Genomic DNA, 15,099 nt, shown 5'->3' with positions numbered 1-15,099 from the left:
AAATATATTTACACAGAAAAAAAAAAAAGGAATAAATAACTTATGAAAAAAATCACTTCAAATTCAAAGCTCTTATTATTCTGCTCTCATCTTGTCACTTCATTGCACATCACTGTCAATAATTGTCCTCTCCCAGCCCCACCCAGCATGTCGCTCTCGTAAAGGCACCTCACACTGCCTGCCTGACTCTGAAACCCACATGGTGTCCTTCAGGAGGGGGAAGGCACTGCCGCCGGGTGGCATGTGGACGCACGTCCCACGCTTGAACTGGGACTCGGAGATCACACACAGGCTCACGTTCTTCCCTGTTGGGACATCGCTTTGTCGAAATAAGACACAAAGATAACTGGAACACTAGGTGGTTTTGTCCTTTTGAAAAAGGGCCACTAACTTCCCATGTTCTTCCTCATTAGACCTTGAATACCAAGAATTCATGGCAAGGGTGTCCAGAGTTAAAAAGCACTTGCGTGCTGCTGTTGGGGGTTTTTGTTTTGATCTTGAAGCCCAGCCTTACCAATGCGGGAGAGGGGGAGAACCACGTGTGGGCAACATCTCGCAGTGCTTATTTGAACTGCTGCCCAACATATGGGACTTGTTTAAACACACGATTTGCTAATCCAACCAAAGTACAGTTGTTCTAAGTTACTATCAATCAGTTTTTAACAATGGCAAATCAGCCGCCTTACCCTGTTATTGTCCGGAATAATCAACACTATTGTGCACGGACACGTATGTGTATGTGTGCGGCATGTGGAGGGTTTGCCGGGTCCTCCAGCTAGCAGAAGCATGGCGTCTGGGCGGTCTTGTTCTCTACAGGAAAAGGAAGCCCTTCAAATGGACACGTACAGTGACACTGGAAGCATCTACAAAAACCCTCACCTTAACTATATGGTCCCTGGTCCTATTACAGGGAAAGACACATCTGTAGTAGTAAGAGGTGTCTGGTGGAGGGTGCTCACAGGAGAACAGTGCAATTTGATCAGTTTCTCACTGCTTGAATGAGTTGATAATTAGCCTTTAAAAACACATTTAGGTGGGTGGGTGGGGGCTGGGGTGGGGGGGAGTAAATCAGAATGTAGAAAGATTTAATCATATCATACACGAATCTTTTGCTTAGATGAGCAGTTCCTTCATCACAAATGTATTTGCTTTGCCATGTGCATTATAAAAATAAAACTATCTATGGCTTGTTTAAAGTGCCATTTTATAAAGCTGTCTTTTTTTAATTGGCCAGAAAGACTCAATTTTATCCATGGCAAGAAGTGAGCAGAATTGGTGACTGAATATTGACAAATGACCAAACAACAAAGACAACGACAACAACACAAATCCCATAATTTAAAAATTCTTAAATAAATATAAAAGTTATTCCTAAAGAAGCCATCTGCGTTTCAACAATATAGGTTGTAACCAGCTAAAGTACCATTGGAAGAAAAGAAAAAACTGAAACAGAAAGGCCATAAACAATTTCGGCAACAAGCATGATACATCGCAAACATTTTAAAATTAAAAGTACATCACTAGGAATAAAAAGCTAGTTCTCCTGGCAGAGAGAGGATGGCAAAGTAGGGGGAGAGGGGAACATGCATAGAAAGTCCTGTCTGTGTATTTGGGTAAAACAGCCTTGTAAAGTGAAGTTAAAGCAGTTGATTCAAGAAAGCAACCAGATCAGAGGCCGTGATGTAATGGGGCCAGCTCCAGGTTCAAGAGCCATGGGTGTCACATGAGGGCATCCCAGGCTGGGCCGAGGAGAGTCAGGCTCACTGTGGTGATCATGAAGATGCCATTTTCAGCACTTAGCAACAGAGGGAATGAAAGCTCGAGGGAAAGGAAGCCGGAAAAGACAACTGAGCAACATGATGGATGCCTTCCGAGGGAAGAGTTCCTTCTCGGTGAGCCCTAAGCATTGCAATAGGGTTTAGTTCCATGAAGAGGTTGGTCGCTTTTCATAAAATTCTGTTCGCGTGTAAAATTTCAGGTCTTCATAAAAATTATGCCAAAAAGGGAAAGATCTGGGGTTTTGTTTAAAAAAAAAATAAAAACAATTAAAAGCGCAGACTTGGCATAAATAAGAGTACTTGGTAGCCTTCCCCTTCAGAGAGCAAGCGAAAGAGAACCATCATGTAAACTGGAAGCTCCATGGCTGCCTCCCGCCAACTGCTTAATGCAAGCTTGATGAGCCCGCGTGGCTCTGGCTTTGGAAGTCACAGTGCTGGCGGGTGTTCATGCCAGGGGATCAGTGCTCATGAAATTTGGGTGTGATATCTCCTGGCCCTTTTTAAAGCGCTGTGTGTGTGTATGTGTGTGTGTTTGCATCTGGGGACATCAATTGCGGATTGATTTGATCCAATTTTCTCTTTGCACCAAACACATATAAAACATTACAACTCTATAAAAGTACAAGTGCAACTTGTACATCTGAAGTTTGCAGGAACTATGTGAGCAAATCCTATCAAAATAGCTATCTCATATGTATAAACAGCATTTGTTTTTAGAAAAACAATATCATAAACTGCAGAATCTGTACAAAAATATAAAATAAATTTGGGCAGCAGTTTCTAAACAGCCATGTAAATGCAACACTTAAGAGGAGTAGTTAATGCCTCTAAAAAGGCTGAATTGCCAAGTCAACCTATACAGGGCGAAAATACCAGAAAAGGTACTGAGATTATCTAAATAATATATATATATATTCTTTTTTTTTTTAACCTCTTGCAATAAAACTTATAGAAAAAATAGACAAATATGCACATGCAATTTACAGCTTTTCCAACTTATTCCTTGTGCTTCACTTGAACTGTTTTTGTCATTCAACACAGCCACATCGTCTTCAAATGTATTCTTTCTTATTCCCGGGTAGTAGGTCTCTGATGAACCACTCAAGAAAAGCGTATTAAAAGTGGTCATACTTGGATGAAGGCACTCCAACTCTGCTCAAAGCAAAAACTAGTGTGATCCTTTTGTAGAATGTTCTTCTCAGAAAAAGGCAAGCAAGGGTGCATGCACAGTGCGGAGAGCTGTCGGGGTGCGGGGGGTGGGGGGGGGGGGGGCAGGTGCGGGGGCCCCGGGGCTCAGGACCCGACCAGCACCTCCATGATGTGGTCCAGCTCCGTGAGGTCCATCTTGAAAGGCTGGCTCGGGGCGACGGGCTGGCTGCTGTAGGGGGCCAGCGTCTTGAGGAGGTCGTCTGCCGACACAGGGGACATCTTGGAGGCGGTCCCCGACGCGGACGTGCAGGGGTCGAAGTCGTACATGGACGTGTCAATGTCGGCGAACAGGATGTCGTCCAGGGTCAAGTCTGTGAGGAAGCCCGTGGACGCGGTGATCTCAAAGTTGCCAGGCAGCGAGTCCATCAGTTTCGGGTCCTCGGGCCGGCCGCCGTCCTGCAGCCCCTCGGGTCTCTGAGGCGCGCCGGGCCCGCCGGAGGAGGAGTCCCCTTTCGGGCCGTCGGCCTCCGCGGCCTCCGTGGAGGTAGATGTGGGACAGAGCTCCTCGATCTCGTCCAGGGCGGAGGAGAAGCTGTCCTTTTCCGGCGGGAGGAGGGCGGGAGGCGCGAGCCTGGCGGGGGCGGCCGGCGAGGAAGTGCAAAACGTGTCCGGGTCGTCGTCCTCGAGCAGCGAGGCGGGGGTGAGGCAGGCCTCCAGGGCCGCGGCGCCGCCCAGCTCGCAGGGCGCGGGAGCGGGCTGGCTGAAGGCGGGCGGCGCCTCCCGGGAGCTGGAGCCCAGCGGGTCGGCGGCGGCGGCGGCGGCGGGCGGCGCGGAGGCGGGGAACGCGGGCCGCAGGCTGCCCTCCTGCTTCAGCTCCTCCTGGATGCGCCGCAACATGTTGTTGATGAGCACAGTCTTTTGCAGGCTGGGCTCGGTGAGGGGCCTGTGGTTGTAGAGCTTCATAAGGGAAATGTTGAAGATAGTCTGGCGCTGTAAGGTGTAAGACACCTTGGACGGACCGTCTGACGGGGACACGATTTTGCCTTCCAGCCCATCTTCATGCTCGTCAAACTTCCGTTTTCCTCCTTTCCCCAACATATATCTGCCAAGGAGAAAGGAAGGAGATGGAATCAATCCCACAGAAACGAATTCCATTCCGCCCCCCCCTCCCGTTTTCAAAAAAGATGCCGATTTCAAGAGGTTAGGACTCAGGACATGAGCTCCCTGCCCAGGGCTGGTTACAACAGAGGAATTCATTGGGAAATCTACCTTTGTGTGGCGGTGGAGCAATTTTTATCACTGGGTAGTCTGTTGAATGTATTTCTTGAGAAATGTGTACGACACAGACAAGTTAAACATTACCATGGGAACCGTGATTTTGACTTTCTCGCTTGTGTGCCTGTGTCTACCTACCCTGTTACCAAGCAGGTTCAACTTCCCTCCCTCCAACAGATCTATTTTTAAAACCCAAGAAAATACTGACAATGCTATGACCTAAACAGGTAAAGGTGTCATAGGTTACAGCTTGAACACAGCTGGAATGATGAAAAGAACACAGTTGGAAAAAGGGGAACTTGTACAGTTCTGGTAGAACCGCATATGCTTTCAAAACACTGCTTTCTTCCTCATCACGCACAGAGCCTTTCTGACTGGTAACATGTGGTTGAAGGGCTTAGGCTGTATTAAATGACCACAGTGATGGAGCTGCCATCGCTTTCCTGTCGAGAATCAAGTGGAGAATTTCCCAACCCAAGTTTTTCCATGGCTCAGTTTCATCATAGGCTGTCATACCTGAGTGCAACTGAACTAATTTAAAAGATATTTGCTGTGATTATAAGTATTGTTGTTTGGGTACTGGATACATTTCTTAAAATACCTACTGTGATTCCTGCAGTGATTTCAAAGAGACAATGGCCTCCTATCTCAGACCCTGAGCACTGGGGAATGGATTTTAACTCCGGCCCACCTTGCCTGACATGGCAACCTCCTCATGTGCTCTGTCCTGATTGAAGACACCCCCATATGCCTGTGCTTTCTGGAGAGCAGCTGGCCCTTCCCCTCAGAACATTAGCATCTAAACCAAGCAATCACAAGTCCACCGGTCTGTGTCTCACAGACCCCACTTTATAACCATTTAACCAAGAAAGCTGTCCTTGTGTCGTTGTTCAGACCCGGAGACGTGCTTCTAATCAAGCTAGGCCCGTGGCTTGCTCCCTTCCCCCTCTACAATGCTTACCCAGAGGAGCGTGTTAATGCTCTCCTCAAGGCCACTCACTCTTTTTGATGATGTCACATACAAGAAAGTGCTTTGCAGTTACCCAGCATTTTTTTCTAAAGGCGACTTGCCTTTTCTGAATGACCTCCTTCAATCCTTTAACTCATCCCACATTTATGCTGTCTTGGGCACCCTGCCAGAAAGTGGGTCGTCCCACACAGGAATAAAGCCTGGTCTTCAAGGGGCTGAACAACTTCTCCTACACCTCATTATCATTTTAAAGTAGGAGTCTCATCCTAAAGGGATAAGGCTAACCATAATAAAACTTCCTTCTACGGCTTTGTGGAAGAAGGCTAGACATGCAGGTGGACACAGAGCCTGGCACACAAGTCCCATTCCAGGTGGCTGCCTTCATGAGCCTCAGTCTCTAGCAGAGGATAAAGACAACTGCAATCCATCAAGTCAGAATCAGCCTGAGAATTTGTTAACGCTCATAAAGAATGTGGAGTTACTTACAGGAAACACTTCCCCCCACTTCGTAAACATTAAGAAAATGGCTGTCAATCACTAGGCCCAAAGACCAGTCCCATAATTAACTGTTCTCTGAGGCAAAGAAGGTATGATAGTAACAAAGGGCTTATCTAATGCTTCACATGACAGCAACATTTCCTACTGCTCAGTGCTGTCTCATTTGTATACACACTTTGCATAGGACATCTCCTATCTAAAGTATCTGTGCCCATTTAAACCTGAGTGTGAATCACAGAGGAGGTGACTTCATTTCACAATACAAAACACTTTCTACTTTATCCATCAGAAGTACTCCCAGACAACTGTATTTTGAAACAGATAACTCTATTCAAGTATATACCATTTGTATTTGCTTACAATTTAAGCATTTAATGCCATGTCCAGAAAAACTCCACTTTTACCAAAGGGAAAAAAAGTGAAAGAGAAGGTTGCTCAGTCGTGTCCAACTCTTTGTGACATGGACTATACAGTCCATGGGATTCTCTAGGCCAGAATACTAGAGTGGGTAGCCTTTCCCTTCTCCAGGGCATCCTCCCAACCCAGGGATCAAACCCAGGTCTCCTGCTTTGCAGGTGGATTCTTTACCAGCTGAGCCACAAGGGAAGCCCAAGAATACTGGAGTGGGCAGCCTATCCCTTTCCAGCAGATCTTCCTAACCCAGGAATTAAACCAGGGTCTCCTGCATTGCAGGTGGATTCTTTACCAACTGAGCTATCAGGGAAGCCCCGCTTTTACCAAAGAGCTCACCAAATGCATTTAACTATCATATAAGGCCGTTATATAACCTATGTCATACACTATAATTTGAATGTACCAAATACACCCAAATGTGTGAGAGTACACAAGTGTGTGTGTGCGTGCGCGCGCGCACACACACACACTCTCTCTCTCTCTTAAAACAGTGTTTTTCAAAGTGTGATCCATAGATGGAACCAGTCTGCAAACTGTTACTGGTTCACAATGAGGTAAGTAGAGATTCTGTATTGCTTAGAAATTTTTATGGCAGATTTACAGAGTAATTATGTTTTGTAAATAAAACTTTTAAAAATGAGGCTTCTAGTTTTACATCCTTGTAACTCATTTCATTTTTTCCAGTATTCTTTTTGTCAGGTTTTACTAAAGTATTAGTCCATAAAGAAGGAAAAACACAAACAAGATGGTCTTTCATCACAGAAAGTTTGAGAAGTTTGTCCCAAAATGTAAACCAAACACATGCCTCAAAACGAGTATGTAAGCTCATGGCTACTTTAAATGTTTACTGGCTCCCTGAAGGAGAAGTAACACTCAAGAAAGACAACGCAGATGTTTTCCTTTCATTCACACAGAACTGTTACCAGGAAAAAAACAATAGGACTTTTTCAATAACTCATATATCTCTAGAAATAATCACCAAGCACACACAACGTAACTATTTAAAAAGCACGGGGTACTACAGGCATGGTTAGCCAAATTCCCGTGGCTGAGGGAGGTCTATGGAGATACTTTTCGGAGATATTTCAATGTGAGAAGCACCTGATTTCCAATTAGAACGATCTAGCTGGTCATTATCGACTCAACAGACACGAGTTTGAGCAAACTCCAGGAGATAGTGAAGGACAGGGAAGCCTGGTGTGCTGCAGTCCATGGGGTCACAAAGAATCAGACATGATTTAGCGACTAAACAACAACAACAAAGCTGGTCACAGCTCTGTGATATGATATGGATCCAAATGATTTAGGGAAAGCCTGATAAGACATCTGTAATGCTGTCTGGAAGGGGAAGGAGGAGGACCCAGGTAAGCCAAATCCGTGAGCAGGAACAGGCAGACGAATTGAATCTTGGATGCTTCTCAAATGTGTAAATAAGGACCCGTGATAGAGTATCTCTCAAAGCAGGTTTGCCTTCATTTTTCTATTTCGTTTTATGAGGCAAACTGCTCTACACACCCAGTAAGATTGCAAAATGCACACAATCCTGATTTGTAATCTGAACTCTATCTACATTTTTACAAAAAGGAGTGAAAAATGACATGGTAAAAAATCTAACCCACATTCTTATGTAGAACAGTAACATTAAATTTTTTTTTTAATTTAAAATTTGTAAAAAAAGAAAAAAAAGTTTTCCCAAAGTTTGCTTAACACGCTGTTGAGAGTTTTGTCTGCCCACGTTCAGAAGAGGCCTCCAACTCCTGGGAAGTGGGAGGGAGGTGAGAAGGACCCTCACTCGGAGCTGTGTGAACACGGAGCAGGCACGATTCAAAGAAAAGACAAGCCTCTCAAAAACACGAGGGCCAAGCTGCCCAAAGCCCTTTCCTCAGGCACTCTAAGACAACAGCAACAGCTCTTCAGGCCACTGGAGAGGCACGTGACCCTTTAAAAGGCCCCACTTGGCTGCAGAGTGAAGATGGAGCAGTAGCTGGAGGACATTCAGGGCTTCAAGGTAACTGGGGTCGGGGGTGGCAGGAGGTGCGTGCTGTTCCTGCGTGAGAGGCCCCTTGGCAGTGGAACTGGACACCGGATGGTAGCCTGAGGTTCCCTGAGAGGAGGAGCTTGTGACAAGTTGGTTTCCAGGCTACCCCCAAGGCTCAGCACCTCACTTTGCCTCCTCCCTCGACTTGTGAAGACCCAGGCCCAAAGCCCGTGTCTTCCATCCAGTCTTTCAGCCGAAGGCCCAACGGGAACCCAGAACTTCAGGACTGGTTAGAGACCCTGACATGGAAGAGTGAGGTGGGTGCTCCCTCCCTTCCCTGCCCACCTCGAGGGGTCTAAAACTAACCACAGTCACTCTTTTTACTGAATATTCACTGGCTCTTAATATACAGTTCAGGATAAAATACCTTCCCTCCCCAATAAACTTGTTAGAAACAAACCCCTAACATTCTGATTTGCTTAACATACATTTTGGCAAGTATTAACTGCAGCAATCTAAGTTTTGAAAAGAGACAACAAAAACTCATGGGGAGCAATACAAATGAACACTTCCCTGCAGGAGTTTTCCAGGAAGTTTAATAGTGAATAAAACTCTCCAGATACCAAACCTGGCTTTCAGTTGAGTCATTTTCACTAGGAAGGACCCTGCCCTCAAATGCTACAAATCTGCCCGGGCAGATGGTCAACAGTAACATGTCACTGGGCGATTCCTCAGAAGAGAAAGAACCAGAGAAGCAGGAAAAGATATTACTTACTTGGGGTTTGCAATTCCAGATTCTAATGACTCCGACAGTCAGGAGTCAGAGATCAGTACAAACTGGGTGACTGGGGGGAGACTTCCGGAGACAGGATTTGAGGTTTATCTTTAAGGCAGGACTGCCTCTCAGTGTACTGTCCCACCCCAGACGGTAAGCTCTCTGAGGGTTTCAGACTGTTCTGTTCATCTCTGTATGCTCAGGGTAGGGCAGTCCCTGACACACAGAAGATGCTTTAGAAATAGCGACTGGATGAATAGTAAATGGAAAGAAAGAGAAAAGACATTGAGGGACAGCCAGAGAAGGACTGTAAAACAACAACAGAGATGTGTGTCTTTGGCTCTGAGTGTAACGTGGCGTGAAGGGAGGGTATGGCAAAGGGGAAGGGTGAAGGAGCCTCAGAGGGCACAGCTGTACGGGGCAGGCGTTGGGTAAGGAGATCCGTCGGGACCCGAGGCACTCAGGGTGGGCAAGGACCCTGTATTCAGAAAGCTCTGCCTGCCTCTCCCACTCTTCCGTTCTCAAACTTGGGTGAGCATCAAATTCACAGAGGGGGCTCGGGAACAATGCTCCCCGCCCCGCCCCCCACTATCCCAGATCCTCATTCATTTGGTCTGGTGTGGAGGACACAGATCTATATTTTCAGCAAGCTTCCAGGTGATGCTGGTCTAGGGACCTCATTTTGACAACCACAGCTTCCTTTTTTCTCCATCCAGCAATTTCATATTTAAGCCCGAGAATACCTTTACTCGATTAAATCTAAGTCTAAACTGCTTCCCTATTTGTGCCTAAGCAGGTAAAGAAACAAAGAATGAGTAGCTCTGTGATGGCAACTGACATCAAAAAAGAAAGACTACATGCAGAAGTAAGATGTCCTAAGCTCGATTTTAATGATAAAACTCAGTTTCTCAGACTGATAAGTGCGACACCACCAGCTCACTGAGGCCTACGTTCTTCTTACCGTGATCACAGAGTGAATGGTGAGGCCTTGTGCCCAGGGTCCAAAGAGAAACTGAAATAGTACCCGTGTGTTAAAAGGAGCATTTCATAGCTTTTATATTTTTAAAGCATTACAGGAAAAAGACGCAAACATTAAAAAAAAAGAAAAAACAAGCAATCAAAAAAGTTCTCTTAAACTCAGTGTTTTTTCAATTATTTCAAACCTATGCCTTGGAAAAACTGTTTAAAACACTGTCCTTTAATATTATTTGAACTGTCAAAATAAATGTTACAATTTTCTTTTCCCCCTCCTTTATTTTAATAATACAAACACTTGTGTCGAGGGCTGACTTACAATAGCTTGCAGCGAGAGAGCTGCTTTGCTCCATACAAAACCCCAGCCCAAAAGGCTGTCTACGAATGGCTGAGCCCCAGGTTCCCCACGAACTAATTATGATTTAAAAATTAAGAATATTAAATCCGCTTTTGCAAACCACCACTTCTGTCATCCCCACTAACAACAACAAAACCCACTGCTTTAACCTGCCGTCCACTGTGACTAGTGCTTCCTAGAGGCCCAGAGCCTGGGGGCGGCTGACTTGATAGGTGCACGGAGGGGCTGTGTGTGACCCCCGAGGGCAGCCCAAACTGAGAGCCTGCCCCGGCCCACCATGGCGGCTGGCTTTCTGACTCAGCGGGGGTCAAAAAAAGATACAAAAGACTTTAACCCAGTTTATCCCCCAAACAGTTATCACCCCAAACAGAAGGAAAACCCTCCAGAAGGAAAATCCTACTCAGTATCCAAGGGAATTAATGCTGCAAAATGTGTTTTAAAAGGGGACTGATAGCTCAGTTCCAATTTCTGAAGGGAGGAAATCACCGGGGAAGGTGAGACTGACCATATGATCAAAGAGGCAGCCAGGAGGGGCGGCAGGTGGCCAGCACACCATGGCAGACGTGGAAACGGCCCCCAGCTCTGCACCACCAGATGCTCAAACACACTTGTTCGTCCACACACAGAGGCGGGGCACATGGGAGAATCCTGGAAGTTATTACTTTAAAACACCTCAAGGCTGGATGGTTTGTACCTTGTGTACATTTTCAAGAGCTTGTTCCAATTTCCTTTTGGGCCACTAAGTGACAAGTAGAAACCCAGGGTTTTCCTTTCTCAGGAGTGTAGCGGGCTTCCTGACTAAGTGACATGTTGTCTCAACAGTCAGTTAACAGCGCAGAACTCAGCCCTGGTGTCTGCCGTCAGGGAAGGGCAGTTCCTAGTGGGGCCCTGGGCTCCCGGGGAGCGGGTCTCGCTCTACGCCCTCAGCAGGGTGGAGAGGCTGGCGCCTGCTTTCGGTGAGTCACTGGCCTCACACTCAGGACCTGAGCAGGTTTCTGTATGCCCGTGTCACTGTTAACAGCTCTCAGGTGAAAGGCGCCTAGTAAGAGTCCCGGGTCTCCTCAACCACACCGTCCTGTGTGACCACCGGTGTGACTACTGGCTGCTGAAGGGTCCAGAAGTACCCATGCTGACACTAAACACCATAAAAACGAGGCGTTCACAGTGATGCTAATGACTCAGAATGATGACTTCTCCTCACAGAGCTACCCAGTTTGAAGAAAAAAGAAGCTATGATGTGTGACGCGTGTCTTCAAGCAGGCTAGCAGAGGCTATTTCCTCACTCAGACATCCTGAGCCGCCAAACCCAAAGTCCTGTAAGTGGAAACACACTCACGCTTTCAGTTTCTTTCCGGGTCTGTGGAAGAAGAAAGAAGTTGCCCCTGGCAAAACTACTGAGTGGGTTGACAGTCTCTCGAGTAGGAGAGAGGCTGGCTACAAATGCTGGTAAGACAACCTCTGAAACAGAATATTCTCATCTCTCCTCTCCTCCTCCCTGACGCCTGCCTTAGGGTGTACTTTGGGTCCTGCTCTTGAGGTGGTCCAAGTGGAGAGTCCCTGCTCCTGACAGGATGCCTGCCACCAGCCTCTGGCTAACTCTGGGAAGAGCTCTTTTGTCAGCTGGTCACACAGCACCGCCCAGGAAGGAAAGGCCCCATTCTTGTTCCACAGGGGAAGCCAGGTTCCCTTAGACAACTTTCTACACTGTTAAAATATTACACCTTAGTAAACATCCAACACTCAGGAATCTGATAATGGTTATGCTTTTGACACCCTTCCTCCCCCAGGTAACAGCAGAAGCTGCGGGGTGGAGGGGGGGCGGCACACACGACACCCTGAAGGGACAAGCCAGGGGGTGGTGGTGCTGGCAGATCTGGGAGAGAGCTGATAGAAAGTGGGGTGCTCCCAAAACCAGTGCTCTGGGACAACCCAGAGGGATAGGGTGGGAAGGGAAGTGGGAGCGGGGCTCAGCACGGGGTGGACACATGTATACCCGTGGCTGATTCATGTTGATGTATGGCAAAAACCATCACAATGTTGTAATTATCCTCCAATTAAAATAAATTAATTTAAAAAAGAAAGCAGGGTGCCTGCAAGGATCTACCAGCGGGGGTGTTCCATGCACTGTGATCCGTGCAGTTCCCCCAATACAGGGTGGTGAGCCTCCGGGAGGCCGTTCGGGGGTCAGCACTCCCCCAGGCTGCCTGCAGCCCCCAAAGCGACTGCTTCCGGCCTCCGGGAATGGCAGAAACACGGGCAAAATTCCAACAGGGAGAAAGCCTCTGCGTGTTTACTCCCAGAAGACAAGGGAGGGTGAGTAACTGAACCCCTAAAGCTTCCCCTATCGGGGAAGCTTTTTTTCTTTTTTTAAGCCCAAGCTCATCCAGGATGAGGTCCCTGCAGTAACATCCATGCTAATTGCTAAGTAAGACAAAGCCTTCCCTAACAAATCAGCAATGTAATTATGAAGCCAGTCACTAGATCAAGCCAGTTAGGCGCGCTCGGCGCGGCTCCGAGGCTGTAACCCGACACCACTGTTTGCGGAGGCGCCTCCCCGGGCTCCCCCGGCGGCGCGCTCCGCCGCGGGCAGCGCGCGGCCGCGCATCCGCGATCAGACTCCAGTCGGACGAGTCCCGAGGCGGACAATCCCCGGGCTTTCTCGACAGCGTCTTAAAGGCTGGAGACAAACCGAAATTCGGCCAGGAAGTCAACCTCGAAATCAATTAAAATAACAGCTTTTACTGTTTGGGGATGTCTTCCTCAAGTCTGCACTGTAAGAAACTCTTGCCTTCCCTCCTAGGACTTTTATGTACTTCTATGAAATTGCAGACGGTTTCTGACTGGTTTGTCGAACGTAACCCTTCCTCTTGGAAAAAGAAAAGGACATTTTCAAATGTTGATTACTAACTGCATTTAGTAATCAAATCCTGAGAGATAATATTTCAAGTGAATATTTCTTAGGAATAAATTATGACCTTGTTAATAAACATCTGGAAAGAAACAGGTTTTTTAGACTGTAACTGTTAAGTACTAGAAAATATTTCTAATATCCAGTCTTACTGGTTCCTCAGCCAGCTGGGAATTTTAGGTTTTAGATCTAACTCTTAAGAAGCTAGGGACATCAGTCACCTTCCAAAGATACTTAGAATGTTTACAATTTTCTTAGTTTACGTTACAATTTTGACTAAAAGCACTGCACACCTAAAGTAAAAGACTGAGCCCAATTATACAGTTTCTAAATTTAAGATGAGCAAAAAAAAAAAAAAAGTGATTCCATGCCTGGAATATGCTTTAGAATACTCTAGAAAAAAACGTCCATGAAGATGAAACAAGACTGACAAAATATTGATGACTGTTGAAGCCCGATGATGAGCACAAGGGGATGCATTGTACTCTTTACTTTTGAGTGTGTTTGGAATTTTCCATAAGAAAAAGGTAAAACATGTACATACACATCAATACATATTTTTAAAATTCTACAAGTTATAAAAAAATCAAACAAACACAATAAACTATTTATACCCTCAGTGAGAACTATTATATTAACTTGATAGGCTATTTTACACAGAAGAAAGCTATAAATGCTCTTTGTAAACAAGTATGCCCACTACAAGTTGGAGCTCCTCTTGAGCTATGAAAGAAGAGTATCACATCGAACCACAAGAGGGCGCAGGAGAGCAACAGGCACTCCTGAATTCTGATTATTCACCGCAATTTCTATCTATGGATCTTTCAAAGTATACACATTTCCAAGACTGTTTCCGAATTCAGGTCTCCATAGGACACTACTCGGCAAGCCAAGAGCCCTGCCAAGACCACACTATATTATGCTATGGTTCAAAATCTGGAAATATTGTATAAAGAAAAGTTGTTGTCTGTATATAAGTAACACTGATGTTTCAAAACCCATGACTAAAATCCCTGGAGGACTCCTGAAGCAGGAACACACACCACAAACACACACCCTGAGCCATAAGATGCGGCCTGGGAGAAGCCAGTAGTTCAGAACTTTCAGTGGGGGTCCTAAAGTGATCTCCAACCACACAATGAGTCTCAAGGTTAGCAGGAGGAATTTTACTGGGATAGAAAAGCCTTCAACAATCCAATTGCTTTGTAATAACAGGAAATTGCCTCCACACTGAACAGAAGTGGTTTCTGGCAGTTTTTTGGGAAAACTTCATAAAGAATATTGGGGAGGAGCCATTAAATCATAAAACACTGGTAACCTTAAAGATCAAGAAGCAAGCTGATTGTATAACTTGCTGGAATTATTCCTATGCAAATTACAAATTACACCACTGTTTGAGGTATTGAAGTTCTATGACACTGTATGTTCATAAGAGAAGAACTATTATCACCAATCTTTCCATAGGAAACTTGGTAAATATGAACCATTGTAATATTTTTATAAATAATATATTATTGTAGACATTCAAATTATGATGCTACTCCACACTAATGTGTTGTCAGGAACTCAGCTTTAGCATGCTGAATCTAAAGCCTCATTATCATTAAGGGAAGGAATCTTAGATTTGAATTTCTTTCCCTTAAGATTATATGCCAGTAAAGGCCAACCAGCCTTGCCCCACCCCCATTCCCGTGCATAATGAAAATATTTTTTTCTCTAGTACTTATAATTGCTTGGATGGGATTCTGATTTCAACTCTCCTGTACTATCTTTTCCCCAAAGATACCTTGTTTTTCTGCTCACACTAGAGACCCTTAATAAACAATGTCAGAGGGGAAAAGGCTTAGGGTTGAAATCAAATGCTTTGCCAAAAGTATGTGATGGTGGGTTTTTTGGTTTTGTTTTTGCTTTTAAAAGAAGGCCTTCAGATACATAAAACAGTCACACCAAAACAGGTAAATATAATTTGCTAGAACAAATCTGTGAAAATAAAATTTCATCTTAATTAAAACAAAAGATTA

The 15,099-nt window shown here is 45.6% G+C and overlaps 1 protein-coding gene across 2 annotated transcripts in view; it reads right to left on the bottom strand.

Annotated features, from left to right (window-relative positions):
• Positions 1-3,047: 3,047 nt before the first annotated feature.
• SERTAD2 (SERTA domain containing 2) overlaps positions 3,048-15,099 on the bottom strand; it is a 106,156-nt gene continuing 94,104 nt past the window's right edge. For both annotated transcript variants that reach the window (XM_065929053.1, XM_065929052.1), the window contains exon 2: positions 3,048-4,029. In XM_065929053.1, the coding sequence (XP_065785125.1) occupies positions 3,072-4,025 (954 nt within the window). In that variant the 5' untranslated portion in view covers positions 4,026-4,029 and the 3' untranslated portion in view covers positions 3,048-3,071. The remainder of the gene's footprint in view (positions 4,030-15,099) is intronic.

This window comes from Muntiacus reevesi, chromosome 3 (assembly GCF_963930625.1).
Source record: "Muntiacus reevesi chromosome 3, mMunRee1.1, whole genome shotgun sequence".
Lineage (NCBI taxonomy): Eukaryota > Metazoa > Chordata > Mammalia > Artiodactyla > Cervidae > Muntiacus > Muntiacus reevesi.
This window is presented reverse-complemented; position numbering and strand designations above follow the sequence as displayed.